General features: G+C 37.6%; 3 protein-coding genes across 3 annotated transcripts; 1 reads left to right on the plus strand and 2 right to left on the minus strand.

The window, feature by feature from the left end:
- Positions 1–720: 720 nt before the first annotated feature.
- LOC117626370 (NAC domain-containing protein 73-like) lies at positions 721–3,135 on the plus strand. The gene is made up of 3 exons (XM_034358033.1): positions 721–992; positions 1,143–1,332; positions 2,071–3,135. Exons 1-3 carry the CDS (start codon positions 849–851, stop codon positions 2,688–2,690), a joined length of 954 nt encoding a protein of 317 aa, XP_034213924.1. The 5' UTR covers positions 721–848; the 3' UTR covers positions 2,691–3,135.
- A 2,075-nt stretch (positions 3,136–5,210) lies between these two features.
- LOC117624450 (guanylate-binding protein 4) lies at positions 5,211–12,525 on the minus strand. Its single transcript, XM_034355697.1, has 14 exons — positions 11,949–12,525; positions 11,185–11,346; positions 10,985–11,050; positions 10,755–10,895; positions 10,441–10,554; positions 10,071–10,172; positions 9,772–9,957; positions 9,227–9,316; positions 9,028–9,162; positions 8,536–8,658; positions 8,369–8,454; positions 7,652–8,264; positions 7,430–7,507; positions 5,211–6,771 (listed from the first exon to the last, which is right to left on the minus strand). Exons 1-14 carry the CDS (start codon positions 12,207–12,209, stop codon positions 5,725–5,727), a joined length of 3,204 nt encoding a protein of 1,067 aa, XP_034211588.1. The 5' UTR covers positions 12,210–12,525; the 3' UTR covers positions 5,211–5,724.
- A 2,542-nt stretch (positions 12,526–15,067) lies between these two features.
- Positions 15,068–15,742, minus strand: LOC117624946 (glutaredoxin-C9-like). The gene has a single exon (XM_034356480.1). It carries the CDS (start codon positions 15,639–15,641, stop codon positions 15,213–15,215), a length of 429 nt encoding a protein of 142 aa, XP_034212371.1. The 5' UTR covers positions 15,642–15,742; the 3' UTR covers positions 15,068–15,212.
- Between the last annotated feature and the right edge of the window lie 1,128 nt (positions 15,743–16,870).

A 16,870-nucleotide genomic window follows, 5' to 3' on the forward strand; every position in this document is an offset into this window, starting at 1 on the left:
AAACCCTATCTCTCTCTCTCTCTCTAAAGAGGTAAAACGTCTTAGAATCAGGTTGCCCCCTCTCCACTCTAGCCACCCTTTTTTTTTTTTTTTGGGTGTTTTAACAATTAATAGGTTTGTTATTTACTTATTTATAATTAACTTCCTTAAATAATTTGGTAATTTATAATTTGAACACTTGTTTTAGACAGGCAGATTGATACCCCGTGTGGGAAGAAAGACACAAAATAAATTAAAAAAGGCGACCAATTAGCTATAAGACTACATGGATTCTATTGTGCAAGCGTATATACAGAAGCAAAACCAAACTTGACGTCCAAGCAACCTTTGCTATTTCTAGAAAATTCATTCCTCTCTCCGTTCTTTATTTTATAGCTTGGCTAGCTTGCTAACCTTTGTTCTACTTCTCTCTCTTCTCTCTCTCTCTCTCTCTCTCCCTCTCCCTATCTCATTTTTTTATGGAGGCGGTTCTTTGCAAAGAGATAATAATATCATAGTAGAAGGAGAAAAAAGATCAAATGGGACAAAGATCAAATTCCAATACTATTATTCCGTCTCAAACATCAATATTCAAGAAGAAGATGAGCAAAAAAGTGGTTAAGGAAAACGTGGTTTAAAAGTGACAAGCTTGGTTTGCTTGTCTGCTTTGCTTGCTTTAAGTGTTTTCAGTTTTTGTTTTTGGGTTTGCTTAATTTTGTGAGAGAGAGAAAGAGAGGGAGAGAGAGAGAGAGAGAGAGAGAGAGAGAGAGAGAGAGAGAGAGAGTTGTGTGTATTTGGAAGAGGTGGAGGAAATTAGAAGAAAGCTTGGGGTTTGGGATGAGCCTCAGAGCAAAAACGGCAGAGAGATCATGACATGGTGCAATGACTCAGACGACGAGAGGGCCATTCAGATTATCACCCCTCCTCCCCCTCCTCCTCCTTCTCATAACAATAACGAATTTCGGAACATAACATGCCCCTCTTGTGGCCACCACATAGAATTCCAAGACCAGGTATTTAAACTTATTATAACTTAGTTTAGTTCTTTGTTGAACTAAATTTTAATTTATATGATTTTTAATTAATTACATGAATTAATTGTTTGGTACAAACTACGAAGTTTTGATTTTTGTTTTTGTTTTTTTGTTTATGTGATGTTCTAGGCAGGGATTCATGATTTGCCTGGACTACCAGCAGGGGTGAAATTTGATCCAACTGACCAAGAAATTCTTCAACACTTGGAGGCAAAAGTGCTGTCTGATACCAGAAAGCTTCATCCTCTCATTGATGAATTCATACCAACCCTTGAGGGGGAGAATGGGATTTGCTATACTCACCCAGAAAAGCTACCAGGTAATTTATTTTTTTTCATTTTTTGTAAATTTTTTATTTTTAACCCTATCTAGAAACAATAATGAAGACACTAATTATCACGGGCGTCTCTCATTCATTTGATTCCAAACTTGACAGTTTTAATTTCTTGGTATTCATATCGTAATTGTATGGATTGGGACTTAACCAAAGATACTCACAGATACTCTTTTTTTTTAATTTAAAGATACTTGAGATTTTATATTTTCCCAAAGAATATTGTTATTTTTTTTGGGAGGTATATACGTCTCTATTTTTAGATGTCACAATTGAAACAAACATATAACCAACACATGGGTTTGCTTGCTTCTCCTTATTAAATCATTCAAATTTGGTATGCTTACGTTTCTTACTTTTTTCTTTTCAAGCATGTTATTTGCATGTGAATGCACAGAGGTTGGCTATGCATATATGGATCCTAACACCAAACGCAATCGCATATATAGATAAAGATATAGAGCGTCGGTTCTCTTATATATATAGACCATGTAAACCTCCATGTTAAAATTCCTTCGGCTCAATTTGCATGTTAAATCTTTTATTTCCATCTGTTGGTGACACCATTTTATGGACTAATTTGTTCGACTTTCCTTTCAAATATGTCAATATCTTCAATTTTTCTCAATGTGTATGTGCCTTTACAAGTTATAATTACAATTCTCTCCAAGTGATAAAAATGCAACACATTTTGTTTGGACATCCTGTCTGACGTCCATGCAGGAGTGAACAAAGATGGACAAATCCGGCACTTCTTTCACCGGCCCTCCAAGGCATACACAACCGGGACTAGAAAGCGAAGGAAGGTTCACACCGAAGAAGATGGAAGCGAGACGAGGTGGCACAAGACAGGGAAGACAAGGCCAGTCCTTGTTGGTGGAGCAGTTAAGGGTTTCAAGAAGATCCTGGTCCTCTACACCAACTACGGAAGGCAAAGGAAGCCTGAAAAGACCAATTGGGTGATGCACCAATACCACCTTGGCAACAACGAAGAAGAGAAAGATGGGGAGCTGGTGGTCTCAAAAGTCTTTTACCAAACACAGCCCAGGCAATGTGGTTCAAGCGTCAAAGATGTTCCAATGTTTGATCACCACAAAGGTGTGAATATAAGAAGTGGGCATGGGCATGATCCTCTTCCTATAGCAAAGAAGGCTGGCCTTGTGGAGTATTATAATCCTGGAGGAGGTTTTATTAATTATGATCACCATAATCTTCATAACCAGGGGGGACATAATAGAGAAAGCCCACCTCAACTAATCCCGAATTTAGTTGTCCAAGGTGACGGGTCTTCGTTTATTCGATTAACTGCAGATGCAAGCAAAGGAAAGCTTGAGAGAAAATAGTCCATGGGTGGCCGTGGATGTTGGATATTGGATATTGGATATGGACGGAAGAGCTTTTTCAGTTGAGGTAGCTTTATATATAGCTAGGGCAGCAATGACAATGACTCTTTCATGGTGGTGGTGGTTGGTGTTGCTGTGTAAAAGTTTTACTACTCATGATGATCAAATAAGTTATTACAAGATTGAGATTTTTTATAACCCAAAAAAAACAAGAATATTATATATACACACAAAATTATATTGGATATGTTTAACTACTTATATGAATATTATACTGTGATCCTGAAGTTTATGATGACCAGTTGATCGGGGATTAGATAGGATAATGATGTTTTTCTTTTGTTTTGGAACTGTACAGACATGATTATACAAACTTGTATATCTGATTTGTCTGATACGACATTTGAGTTTTATCATTAGGTTTATGATTTGCTCTGTGGATTAAGTAATATTCTCTTAAACTTGTACATGAAAGTACATATACTTTGTAGTAAAACTCCGTTGTTATTGCGGTTGGAGTTCATGGTTGCCACTCATCTTGCAGACTTGCTATAATAAAGATATTTATAAAAATAAAATAAAAAACTAGACAGATTTTACATGAAGAAGAAAACCGTGAGGGGAAATACAACTTAGACTCATTGGCCAATATTTTTATAATGGGAAATATTTTCTATAAAAGAATATATGTTGCTAGACACGTTGTGACTGGGAATTTGAATCGCACATTCAACTAAGCCTATACCTAATTAAAGAATCTGATAGGAAAGCATTTTTCATGTTTGGTTCATGGTAAAGGAGGTTTGGGGATGAGAAATCAATTGATTTTTCATGTTTAGTAAGTCCAGGTAGGCCTGGGCACGAATCAGTTTGGAACGGTAGAGAGCTCTTTTGTTAACCAAATTAAAGACTTCGGTAGACTTCAGATCGGTTAACCTAATATTCGGTTCGGATTGGTTCGGCACGCCGGTAGTACCGTAATAAAAACATACTAATAAAAATACAATTTATAATACTTTCACATAACATAAGTTCTTGAACAAATACATCAAATTATCCTTGTAAAATATAAAAATCCAATAATTCATCCAAGTATGAAATCAAATAACTTAGTTACTATATTATTCAAGATGTACCGGGAGCTACTTATGTTTGTTGTTTGAACCTTTGAGTGTTCTTTTTACTGAATTCTCTACATTTATGTAAATGATTTTGACATTTGTTCCGCGCAAGGTTCTTTAGTTTTTCATGTTGAATCCAACCATATGAAGAACATAAAATTTGGATCAACGGTTGGAAAGTTACAGGTAAAAAAGAGACAAAGGTCGAAATTGGAAAATATAGAAAGTGCATAAATTCCTCTGTGTCCAAAAAGTGCTACAGTACCCAGGTGATAAAGAAGTGATACAATGGTGATAAAGCAGTGATATAATGGGGATAAAAAAGTGATACATCAATGATAAAGGAGTGATGCAAAATGCTGATTGTATTTACCTTTGGTTTATTGTTTTGAATTTAAATAATAAAATAAGTATAAATATTGGATCGGTACGGGTTTCCGTCGGGTTAGGGATATTGTTTCTGTTAACCAAACCAAACATTTCGGTACGAATCGGATCAGAACAATGAAAATTAAAAAATAATTATTTAACCAAACCAAACCGTAGGTACGCGGATAATTCAGATGAAATGCCCAACCCTAAGTCCAGACATGGAAAATCATTGCTTTGCACATGGGAAAGTGAAGTCATCCTCACCCCTTAGGTTTTGTTTTACTCCTTATGGAAAAGTTTAGGAAAATGAGTCAACATTAAATACACATTTTTCATGACCATATTGTCCCCATTAACATTTTAGAATTACAATATAGCATTAAATGTAAATATTTTTTTTATTTTTTTATATGGGTATAATTGAAAATTTAAACAAACGTTGTTTTACATTCCTACACAAACCAAACATGTGAAAAATGAAATAAAGTAATATTTCTTTTTTATTTCCCAGGATTACCAAACATGAGAAAAGAATATTCATTTCTCATTTCTTGATAAATGACATGGGAAGTAATTTTTTAGCAAATCCTTTATGTGAACCAAAACGGGAGCTAGGAAGGTTTAGCAGGTCATGGAAGACCACGGTGACAGACAGGGCAAGGCTGTATACTAGCAATATCTATGACAATGGACGTGCCAAATATTTCATCATACATGCAGCCATTGAGAGAAAGCAGTTGGAAATTTGTCAAGTATTTCATCATTCTTTTTGGTTCATTCTTTTTGGTTGACAGGAATTTTCAAAAGTTGAATAAATTGGTTTGATCATGACTCGGTTCTATAATTCCATTAGTCAAAGTATTTCTGCTTTAATGAAATTAGGAGGAAATAAATCATATTATCTCTTTCTGGACTGCTTTTCAATATGAGTTTGCAAAATACTGACTTGAGTTGTTGAACACTCGATATTCAATAACAAATAAAAATAACACTGTTGTTCAAAAAATAATTGTATGCCAAGCAGCAAGAGCACCAAAAGAAACTAAAAATTATCATTAAACAACACACAGAACACAAAATGAAACTAAACCTACCCGGCACCTGGACTTACAATTCATTCTTCAAACAGCAATACACTACCAAGTTTTTGTCCACAAAACACAAAGAAGTTAGCTGACAAACACATAATAGATCGCCATACAGGCGCATGATAGACCACTGCAAGCAACACCAAAACAACATGCCCACACGTGGAATACTTGGAGGGAGACGAAAATTAAAAAGAAAACATAAATTTAGGCAAATTACCCATAGGTCACCTAACGAGCAGCTGATGTCAGTAGCCTAAAACACTAATATTTCAACCATTTTGTAGTTACACTAGAATAACAGATAGTTTTTGCACCAATTCTGGTGAGATCTATCATAAAACCAAACCATCGAGAACTTGAAGCTCTTGCTAGCTAGGTCCTGGACTAATTCAGGGCAACGACTACCTGTGTAGATTATACATTACCCTCCTGCACAAGAGCTTCAACTGGTCACGACTTCTGAAGTATACAGCTCTCATACAGTTCAAGCCATTCTCTTTTGCTAGCACCAGTTCTCATATCCAGCACTTGGGCACCAAAATTATGTTTTGTGAGTTCCTGCTTAATTTTTGTGACAGTGAACTTTCTATAGTCTTCCGAGTTAGTTTGCTGACTGCGGGTATCCTCATCTCCCTTGAATACCGAACCACCATCTTCAGCTTGTGTGCGCTTTAGAGGGCTAGTAGTACTTCTAGACCTCTTATTTACTCTTACAATCCGGTCACTCATCTCCATGTCTTGAACGGAGTCCATGCCCATTTCATAGTCATCTACCCTCGAGCGTTTCCCGTGGGAAGCAGTCTTTAGCTTGCTATCCAGTGCTGTTTCGTTCAGCCGAACAGAAGTCAATTCTTGCTGGAGTGAATCAAGCTTTGCCTGTGCAGCTTGTAGCTGAAGAGACAGGGAGTCTGCCCTATTGTTTGCATCTGCATGTGCTGCACGCTCACTGTCCAGAAGGCCTTGAAGGACGTGAACAGTACTAGTTCTCTGCTCGTTATTTGATTTTAATAGTGATTCTATTTCCTTCTCTCTTTCTTCAACTCTTGCCTCCAGCAGAGCAACTTTCGAATGAGCTCCCATCTCTGATACACGAATTCTCTCTAACTCATCATCCAAGTCTCTTTTTTCCCTTTGTAAAGTTTCAATATGCCTCTCAGCCCTCTCAATTTGGGCCAATCTTTCCATTGCCAACTTCTGCATCTCACTCTTTTCCTTTTGAGCAATATCTGCTTGCGCTCGTGCTTTATCAGCAATATCAGTCGCTCTTGTGGCTTCTTTTTCAGCAATTTTACACCTTTCTTGGACTTCATCAAGTCTTTTTATTTCAGATTCGTACTTCTGCCCCAGATAGATCTTCTCCTGCTCCAGTATCTTTTTTTCTCTCTCAAATGAGTGGGCCTTTGCATTTGCAGCTTCTAATTTTTGACTTAACTCCTTGATTTCAAGCTTCATCGATGATATTTCAGCGTCATAACTATCTACTTTCGATTTGGCAGTCTGCAAAGAATGTGTAATAGTCAAGTACCACACCATTGATAAATACATACGTTGAAAAGAGACCGCAAAAGAAAAAGCAAACATGTGCAAAATAAGGATCTTCTTTATCCAAATTTCAATGATTTCCATAGGGCTCTATCTACTTCGGATAATTGATGTTTTACATAATGCCTATGAGCTTTAGCTCAACTGGCATTGGGATGGGTGGCTAAAAGGTATAGCAGACAGATGATATGTGTTATCTATACCAAAAAAGCTTGTAGATAATCAAATTATAAACAAGTGGAAAACACAGACCATGAAAAACTTCAAGACAAAAAATAAGACTCCTGATATAGTAAAATTTAACCCTCCAGAACTCCATTGAACATGTAAGAGCAGTTTCCCAGGCCAAATGTATTTTTCTGACTGAATCACATGCCATTAACCCAACTGCTAACCTCCCAACAGTATGTATCAATAAGCATACACACAACACTGCATAACCATTTGATGTGGCAATTTATGACACGAGTACAAGATTCTAACCAAATGATGCGGCAATTTATGACGCGTGTTTTCCACTTGCAAATGAAGAGGGGGGAGGGGGGGGGGGGAGAGAGAGAGAGAGAGAAGGGTACATAAAAGATTCTAACAAAGTGTGAAGATTCAAACTCACCTTCAGTTCTAGTCTTAGAGTTGTCAAGCACTGCTCAGCATATTCAATCTTTGCCGTCTTATCCTTTATTTCCTCCTCCTAAATATTTATCGACAAGAGAAACAAATCAAAAATCCATAGGAAACTAGAGAATTGGAGTATGCATTTAGGTGCCTGTGTGTGTGTGTGTGTGTGTGTGTGTGAGAGAGAGAGAGAGAGAGAGAGAGAGAGAGAAAGGATCACCTTCTCAGCCAAACTACTCGCGAATTCTTCCCTCAAAGCATCTTCTCTCTTTTGTGTTTCCTTATTTGAACGTTCTTGGACAATTGCAGCCTTCTCTAGAGCAGCTTTTGCTTCTCTATAAGCAATGTCATACTTGCGTTTCCACTCCTGAGCCTCCTCTTGAGCAGACTGAGCTTGTTCCCGAGCAGCAGCCAGCCTTGCTTCACCAGCACTGCATCGGGACTTGAGAATTGCAATTTCAGAACTAGCTTGGTCTTCCTCAGCCTTCTGCTTCGATATGACCTGTTCGTATTTTCTTTTCCACTCTAAGGATTCTTGCTTTGCAGAATCCAATGTTTTAACTAAGCTAGAACATCTCTCACCCAGTGAGCTGGAATTACTCTGTAAGTTATTAATGCGGCCCATATATTCATCAGCTAACTTCTTCTTGTCGTTGATAGCATCCTCATAACGCTTCAGATATTCAGACTTAGACTTCTCACTAGACTCCAGCTGCTTGTTCAGTAACCCCAACTTATCTTCTATTGAGCGGCATCTCAACATGAGGGTACTCTTCTCCGATCCAGCTTGGTCAATCAGTCTCTTGGCAAGGTCAAGTATTGGACCTTCCAAACTGTGAATTTGGATTGCATGCAATACACATTAAAATTCACTCATACATTAATAAATAATTATAATTAATTATAAATTGATAAAAATTAAAGACAACAGACAAACCTCTTTTGTAAGAAACTGGTCAGTTTCTGCCATTTTGCTGGACCATGACTTGCTGCTTCATAGTCGGCTAGAAGACCATCAAGAACCTAGAAAACAAAATCACAGTCGAAAAAAAAAAATTTCAATTAAAATGTTAAAGACATCAGGGGCAAGCAGCTGTTGCTTACCTTCAGAACATTATCAATATTAGCATCACTAGCATGGCAAGCTATTCTCAGCTTCCTTTCCATGCTTTGTATAGAATTTGAACATTGCAACTCTGCCTCCATATATGCATTCCTTTTACAATCCTGCATGAGTACCCAATTTAAACGAATAAGACCGGTGTACGAGAGATGAGCTAATAAGATATACACATCCATATATACTGTCAACAAACTATTTATTATCACAAAGAATTCAATTATATCTGAGGCAAGAACACTTAAGATTCTGATCTTTTTATTTTGGCAATACAATCTCAAAAGAAAAGAGATATTCAACATATGCACAGTGTGCATGAATATGCACCATATGCACGTGTGTGGGTGCTTTTGCTTCTAGGTGTGTCTTTGATTCTAAGCAGCCGAGGTCAATTGAAAAACAAATTGTTTTTCCATTCAGTTCTAACTGCGCCCACGTCCTACTAAAACTAAAGTTCGTCTTATCTAGTACTCTACCTCAAACTCCTTTTTCAGCTTTTTGTGGAGCTCCGCCTCGTATTTCTTCCTTGCTGAACCAACCCCTACAGCACCATCATTAAATGCAGCCACTGATTTTTGAACTGCCTTTTCATGCGCTTCCCTGAATGCAGCCTACAACATCTGGAATTAGAAACAAGAAAAATCATCAATAATTAAGGCACAATTAACAACTTACTTCTTCGGGATCTTTCGGACGGTGAAAAGCGGACTTATACACCTCAAGAGCATAATCATATGCTGTTCGGCACCCATCTTCTTCGACACTCTGCAGAGCAAGATTAACACAATCACATGAGGCCTCATAAATTTTTAGCCAGAGTTGTTCCAGAGTCAGTTTCTTATCGAACCTCTATTCCGTATGAAGTTTGAGATCCAAAAGATTTTTTTATTATTGTATTCTCCATTATTGTAGTTTAAAATGAAAACAGAACATCCACTTCAACATCTACTGTCTCCAGATAAGACACAGGGCACCATATTTATGTAACCTCAATGAAACAACACAAAGAAACTAACCAAGACCAAGATTTATATAGCACATCTAATTCAAGTTGGTTCGTCACTCCTTTATTGGATATTCAAAACTTCCACTTTTTTCCAGTTAGAAACTAAAATTCTGTTAAACTTTTATACAGAAGGAAAATCTTTTCATGGATAAAAACTAATAATTTAAAGCCTACTGCAAACCACCCAAAAAGACAGTTCAAGGAGAACACAAACCTGCCATGAAGAGGATATGGTAGGCACCGCGCCTTTATTTAGAGCATCGAGATAAGACTGTGTGATGCCAACTAGAACTGGACCCGTCATCATAGTTGCCCCAACTTGCTTGGGCCTTGTTCTTTCAAAAACAAACCTTGTCAATGCGTCTAGCCCAGATCTAAATTCAGGCCTTAATTTGTCCAACTGCATTAGAAAAACTTAGCCTTCAACACAACTAAATATCAAAAAAGAAAGAAACAAATTTGAGTTCATGACCAACGAGAGAGAGAGATCAAAGACAACAGTAAGTTGCTGACCTGAATTTCGTCAAGTCTCTGTAGATCATGTTCGTTGTTCAAAGGCCGTACAAGGGTGAAGCATTCTCTATCTGGAAATAGAGCTCGAATGGAGGCTCGTATCTATATTGGTCATCCATAGTGTAGAATAAGCACCTCCGAGTCCAACATACATAGATAACATAATTCAAGAGTAGCAGTGCTCAATGTGCCTAGAATGTCATAAAAATGGCTAACAAGCATATATCTAAAAGCGGATAATGCCAGTTCAACAATACATGTATGAATTGGCATGCAAATCCTTGAAAATAAAAGGTCAAGATTGCTCTCTCTCTGATAAAATAAAATGCAGAAATCTTCTCAAACGAACTAAGAAGAACCAGATAAATACCTCATTTTTCGCAACTACATCCCTTTTTCTGTCATCAACTGGCTTCAAAGCAAGCTCCAGATAGTCACGAGGTGTTATCCTTCCACTATCCTCAGATAAATCCAGATAGAAGTCCTGAAACCAAGGCAACGTAAATTACCGCAAATGGAAAGCCACATAACATATTCTACTAAATACACCATGTATTCATATGACGATAACAAACAAAATAACCACAACAGAGGAACCATTATCATAAGAATAACAGGATTACAATAATTATTGTAGTTGATGGCACAAATATTAAAGAAACAAGTTAATTCAAAACCAATTACCCTTAAGAGCCACACAAAGATTGGAGAGAACTGCCCAATTTCAGAAGCTGTGGTTCCTCCAGAGGCTTTAACACGTATATGTTTAGTCATTTGAGTGACAAGAGAGATACGATCGAGTGAACCTTCATCTATACCACCCATCTAAAAGAAAAGGAAAGTAAATTATGAAGAAGAAACTATAGAGCATATTCAAAGAGGAAGGATCAAAGTCTCAGCAAAAGTTTTCTAACCTGGTTGTAAATAAACATGCTAGATAAGAGAACAGCCAAGGAAAATATCTGTGTGCTGTATGTTTCCTGTCAGATAAAAGTAAGTCATAAGTATTACAATCAGCTTATTAAGTCTTATTGGTTACAGAACCAGTAGAATGGTCATAATTAAAAAAGAAGCAGATACTAATACGTTGTTAAGTAAGGGAATGAATGCTAACCGTCTGATCAAAGGCATCTATTCCTTCAGTATCCAATAGTAATAGATTGTATTCAGTTCCATCAAGAGCAGTTCTCTTAAAGGGTGCACTCCATAGCCATAGCCCTTTCGTACATGGGCGATGCGTAGATGCTACTTGAAATCCACCACTCCTTCCAAGAAGCTACAAGAGAGAAATACAAACATAAACATCTTTATTACTTAAAGCAACATTGAACTGGTGGTGAAGCAACAGTAGAGTAAGCTTAGTGGTCAGAAATTCATAGAGAGAGAAAGAAAGAGATGATCAGAAAAGGTAAATGTTTTAATCATTAGGCCCCACTTTAATATCTTGAAGTTAATCAATGATTCACACCCCAGTTTTGGTTGCAAGAACATGTGAATGAAAATTCGCATCTAACACAACAATATTGCCCATGGAAAATACATGCATCCATGTATTAGAATCGATTACACTTGAACATTGTTGCGGAAAAGATGGTTTAGGTTAACTATGACAATTCCAAGAACTGAGAATTAATCAGAAACAAATACACGGTAGTTCCAGCAGCAAAAACACAAAAACTGAAGTAGGCCTACAATTTCTACACTTCATGCAATTCCCTAGTCCTCTACAATTCCCTTCAGAAAGCAGATTCTACAATTCGTACAATCATAAACCCTAGACTTCACAAGCAGAAAACAAACCCCCAGAGAAAGAAGAAAAAAAGAAGTTTCCACTATCATTTCTTCTGAAAATTGAGACAAAAAGGACGATAGTTTTACCTGGTTTAGAATGAAGCTCTTGCCCTGGCGAGCACGGCCACAGACGGCGACTATACCGATAGGTTCCTTCACGAGCTGGAGCATGGATACCGCTTCCTGATCCATCCTAAACTTTCCATTGTCGTCGCAGTAAACAAGTCGTATCGGCCTCGGCGGACCGGTCACCGGCGCCGACGATCGCGATGACGGTGAGGGAGAGAACGACGGGGTGGGAGGTGAAGAATCGGAGGAAGTATCTCTTCCTCTGAAGAACCTCCTCATGCTTTAACGCTGCTCCTGGTTCTTATTTCGCCTTGTGAACTTTGCTTCTCCTGAGATTTCTATTTCACTTCACTGCGAACAGAGAGAGAGAGCCGAGGGTTTAAAATTTGGGGAGGGAAAGGGGTTCGAGGTTTTTGGGCTTTGCGGAGGAGCGAGACGGAGGGCGCGTCAAATTACGATCATGGGACTGTTTGTCATGGCGATGAATCTGTGGCGATTTGAGTTATGAGAAGGGCTTTTTCGTATTTGTAGGTGAAGGTGGACCTCGAAGCGGAACGACAGCGTGTTAATAAAGCTAACTTTGCAGTCGGCTGCTATGCTATTTCCCTTTCCTTTTAAATTGGAAGGCCAGACCGTTACTATTACTTGTTTTTTTTTTTCGTTTTTCGATACAATTGTAACCCAAGATCTATTCGACCCAAACCAATAAAGCACAAATAGGCCTCGGCCTCGTTATATGGGCTGACAAATTGATTTATGGGAGGCCCACACAAATGTTAAGACCCAATCTACATGTCCACTTGTCAATCCATTAACGAAACCAGCCAACTAATTTGGGCTGGGCTGGGCTTCTCTTTGTTCGGGGGAAGGTTGGGCGTAGAATTGGGTTAGGATTAGCGTCGTGTGCCCGAGTTTATTCATCATCCAATCTCTATACCTAGAAATTTGGTATTTACACCCATTTTTTTTTATATAAGCGATATTAGAGGAGAAATATTCGAATACATGAGATTGGATACAGGTCAATCATTTTCTTGACTATCTACACCCATATTTTGGCCAGATGTTCTTTTCCCCGAGGGAATTGATCAGACAATTTCATTTGTCGATAATAAATCACTTTAAGTTGAGCGTCTGTTATCTTACCATTCATAACATACCAATCATTCTCCCCAAAAGAAAGCTGTATCCTAATTAACAAAAGAAATAAATGCAACGCGATGAACATTCACAAGCTTTCCTGATTGAAATTTGGAAGGCATTCAAAGGTTTAAATTGGCTTATGAAGGTAGTGACCAGACTAGCAAAGGATTTTGGAATTACAATGTTCATACCAAAGGGATCTAAATTATTACCTTATGAAAAAAAAAGGGCTGGTATTCGCCCTTCCAGGTATGCCATAGGCATTTGGACTTTGGATTGTTATTTTTTTTCCATGTCCTTAATTAACTTTTAAGCTTATGTTATTAGAGTAAAATAAACACAATTAATAAATTAATAAATCTGTAGCAGCCATCATCATGCATTACCCAAAATCCAATTTTAATTATTAATCTTTGATTGATTATCTAAAATGATAGGCTTGAAATGGAAACGTTAACAAAGTCTTGAAATGGTAACCATGGGATGATATTATAACACTTGCAGGCAGGTGATTGGTTCACATCGTGTCTGGGTTGTCATTTTCTCATACTACTACTATTAGTCATGATCTCTTTGACTACAGGAGTCCAAGAGATTTGTAGTCACTCACCGTTTGATGTAAATTCAACGGTTCACTCACTCTTACACTCATTTTAAGAAACTTTTTAAAACCATTGGATTAATATCCAACGGTAGGTGACCACAATATCTTAAACTCCTGTGGTCCAAGAGATCTGTACTACTACTACTACTATATATTTGTGTATTTTATTACAAAGTGGATGTATTATCATCGTCGTCAGATGAGTTAGGGTGACTGTAGATGACTTGTACACAACAACTCTCAAGTCATCACAAGCATCATTATTTTCATGATCCATAAGTCACAACTATCCTTTCCTATCTCATCCATCTACAATGACGGTGCACAAAAATGGATACTAAATTAGATATGCTCTGTTGGCATTTTTAATATGTGCGATTTTGTTTTTTAGAATTCTTTTTTGATATGATTTAACCATACAATTTTTGTTTTTAACAAATGATAGCATATTCTTTACAAGATGATAATACATTGACTACGTCAGACAATTTGAATAAACCAAAATTAACAAGATATCGAATACATTATGATACATTGTCGTTGTATGAATACTATTTAACAGCATTCTCAGCACAATCTGATCATGCGTCAGCGCAATTTGATTATTATAAGTTTGCAATCTTAATTTGGATGTTTATGTCAGAGTTTTTTCGATCTTGCGTGATCGTTAATAGAGGCGCATCAAATTGTCTTTATTTTAATGTTATGCCTCTTCGTTATTGTAGTGGCCCTTTGCATCTAGTTTGTATTGAGCTTTTGTGATTAATAACTTTTTTAATTGAATTATGAATGCAATTTTAAATTTTCTATATATATATATATATATATATATATATAAAAACCAGCCTAAAACTAACTAGGTAGTGAAACGAAGAAGAAACCACACCCAATCAAATAGAGAAAACTAGTAAGCAAAAACTCATTGATTTCCGTAGTTTACGGTTACAGGTAACTTGAGGTCCAGGTATTAAGCGTGTGGAGCCCATAAACCATCCCCACCGCCACACCAATTGTAAACATCTAATTAAAAACTACACCAAACTAATAATTAGTAATATAAAGCAAAAGGATTTTTTAAATATTTTACTACATTCGGTATGAAATACCATTTTACCTGGTACTGATTGGTAACTGGCATCATTCGGTATGCAAACACTTTGACAAGACAAGTATTGGGTGTTGTACCAGCCAGCTTAACTAGATTGGCTGCTATCCCTGTCAATTTTCATTCTATTATTAATTGAAGATAACAAAACAGTAATATCTTTATTATATGTATAAAATAATTTGTCATAATTAGCATAAAGTTGAATATTTCTTTCAAATCACCGAATTATTATTATCTCCAAATAAATCATGTCCTCCGATCCGATGCATAAAAAAGAAAAAAGAGAAGGAAGAAATCACATGACACATGATCTAAAATTTTGAAGCCCTACTTACATAAATAATTAATCTCTTATTTTTTCCAACAAGTATTTCTCCCATTCTCCAAAGATATACAAGTCATGAAAATAAATTAAAAAGAAAAAAAATCAAAGCCACAGAGCTCCGGCTTGTTTTAACACGGGCACAAGTTCACCTGAGATATGGGTAGCCATAACTCTCTCTAACCCACCAAACAACTTCCCGCCCACAAACACGACAGGAAACTGCGGCCAATCCTCCAGCCCTTCCCCGATCAATTTCCGCAATTCAACGACAACGTCGCTCTCGTCGTCCTCGTCGACCTCGAAAACCGTGGGGTTAACACCGTGGCCCAGCAGCAGCCGCTTCACGACGTGGCACATGCAGCAGCCACGCCGTCCGACAACCGTAACGGCATTCTCTGACACCAGTTTTTGTACGCTAGCTGCCGATCTGCTGCCCACGGCGGCAGCTTGCTGATCACGTGCCGATGACGACACGTGGCCGGCTGGAGTGCCCGGAACCCATGCTCCGTAGGGAATAGCTTGTGACTGCATACTGTTTTTGAGTTTAATTTAATGGATGCGAAAAGGAATTTGAACTGTTTAAGAGAGAGAGAGAGAGAGAGAGAGAGAGAGAGAGGGGCGGCGGTGTAGAAGTGGCGTTTGCGAATGGGCCTTTTATAAATTGGTTTGTGAGGGAGAGAAGCGTAGACTCTATCGTCAACGGCAGTTGCGCAGTGTGCTACGTCAGAGGGTACTGTGGGTGACGTAGTTTTACGTCATCCGCGTTGGTCGACGCTAGACAGATTCCAAGTTGCGATTAGCGATGCCCCCACACGTTCCCATTAATTTTCCCACCTATTTTTGCCTTTGTTTATATCTTTCACCTTAATATTAGCTACTCTACTCAAAGCCGAAAGTATTGGCCCTACTCTTTTGCTCTCATCTATCTACCCCTTATTATTTTAATTATTATGGAGTTGAAATCAAATCACTATCCTAACTCGTACATCCATGGGAGACTTGTGGCAGCAAAAACCCATCCATAGATGGTGAATGATTGATATTCGTTTGATGCATTACTAGTTAACAATCCTTTTTTTGTGTGTCAAACATTGTTCATCACAAATCATCAATGAAATTGAATTCATTATTCAAAGAGTTTCACATATCTTATAGAGTTAGAATAAAACAGTTATCTTAACTTGTACATATACGAAGAAGTTGTGGTAACAAAAGTCGTTTAGATGGTATGGACCACTATCAATTGTTTAATGTACTAACGGTTAACAGTTATTTATCAGTGTGTTAAACATTAATCATCACAAGTTATTAACCAAATTAAACTCATTGTTCCGAAAATTTCACATGCCCTATAAAATGTGTAGGTTGGCCCTTTAGTTAATCCTACGCTAGTGCACAAAATATAGTGAAACCTTTTAATTGCAAAATGGGTGAGCGGGAAGTTTCTTGTAAGGATAAAAATCAGAAGTGGGTGAAATGAATGATGCATATATTTTCACCAAATTAGACATAACATCAGCTCTCTCTCTCTCTCTCTCTCTCTCTGTGTGTACAAATGTTGAAAGTAAACCCTCCCTTGATAGAGAAAGAAACAATTCCCTCCTATTATCATGCAAGCCAAAGCCATGAGGCTTAGAAAAAGCTAAATAGAAAAGTGAAAGCCATTATTGATATTGTTTAGTGGAACAAGGGATCTCACATAATAGTCCCAACGCCCGTGTAAAGACAAAGCCGCTCGCGGACGGTGGGTGTGCGCCCGT

Source organism: Prunus dulcis, chromosome 4 (assembly GCF_902201215.1).
Source record: "Prunus dulcis chromosome 4, ALMONDv2, whole genome shotgun sequence".
Classification (NCBI taxonomy): domain Eukaryota; kingdom Viridiplantae; phylum Streptophyta; class Magnoliopsida; order Rosales; family Rosaceae; genus Prunus; species Prunus dulcis.

Bases quoted from the DNA above. Each gene is read 5' to 3' on its own strand.
- LOC117624450 (XM_034355697.1), bottom strand. From the start codon at position 12,209: ATGAGGAGGTTCTTCAGAGGAAGAGATACTTCCTCCGATTCTTCACCT. The intron at 11,051-11,184 runs GTTAGCATTCAT...TTTATCTGACAG, and splicing joins TAGATGCCTTTGATCAGACG to GAAACATACAGCACACAGAT. The intron at 7,508-7,651 runs GTGATCCTTTCT...ATAAATATTTAG, and splicing joins CGAGTAGTTTGGCTGAGAAG to GAGGAGGAAATAAAGGATAA.
- LOC117624946 (XM_034356480.1), bottom strand. From the start codon at position 15,641: ATGCAGTCACAAGCTATTCCCTACGGAGCATGGGTTCCGGGCACTCCA.
- LOC117626370 (XM_034358033.1), top strand. From the start codon at position 849: ATGACATGGTGCAATGACTCAGACGACGAGAGGGCCATTCAGATTATC. The intron at 993-1,142 runs GTATTTAAACTT...GTGATGTTCTAG, and splicing joins ACATAGAATTCCAAGACCAG to GCAGGGATTCATGATTTGCC. The intron at 1,333-2,070 runs GTAATTTATTTT...ACGTCCATGCAG, and splicing joins TCACCCAGAAAAGCTACCAG to GAGTGAACAAAGATGGACAA.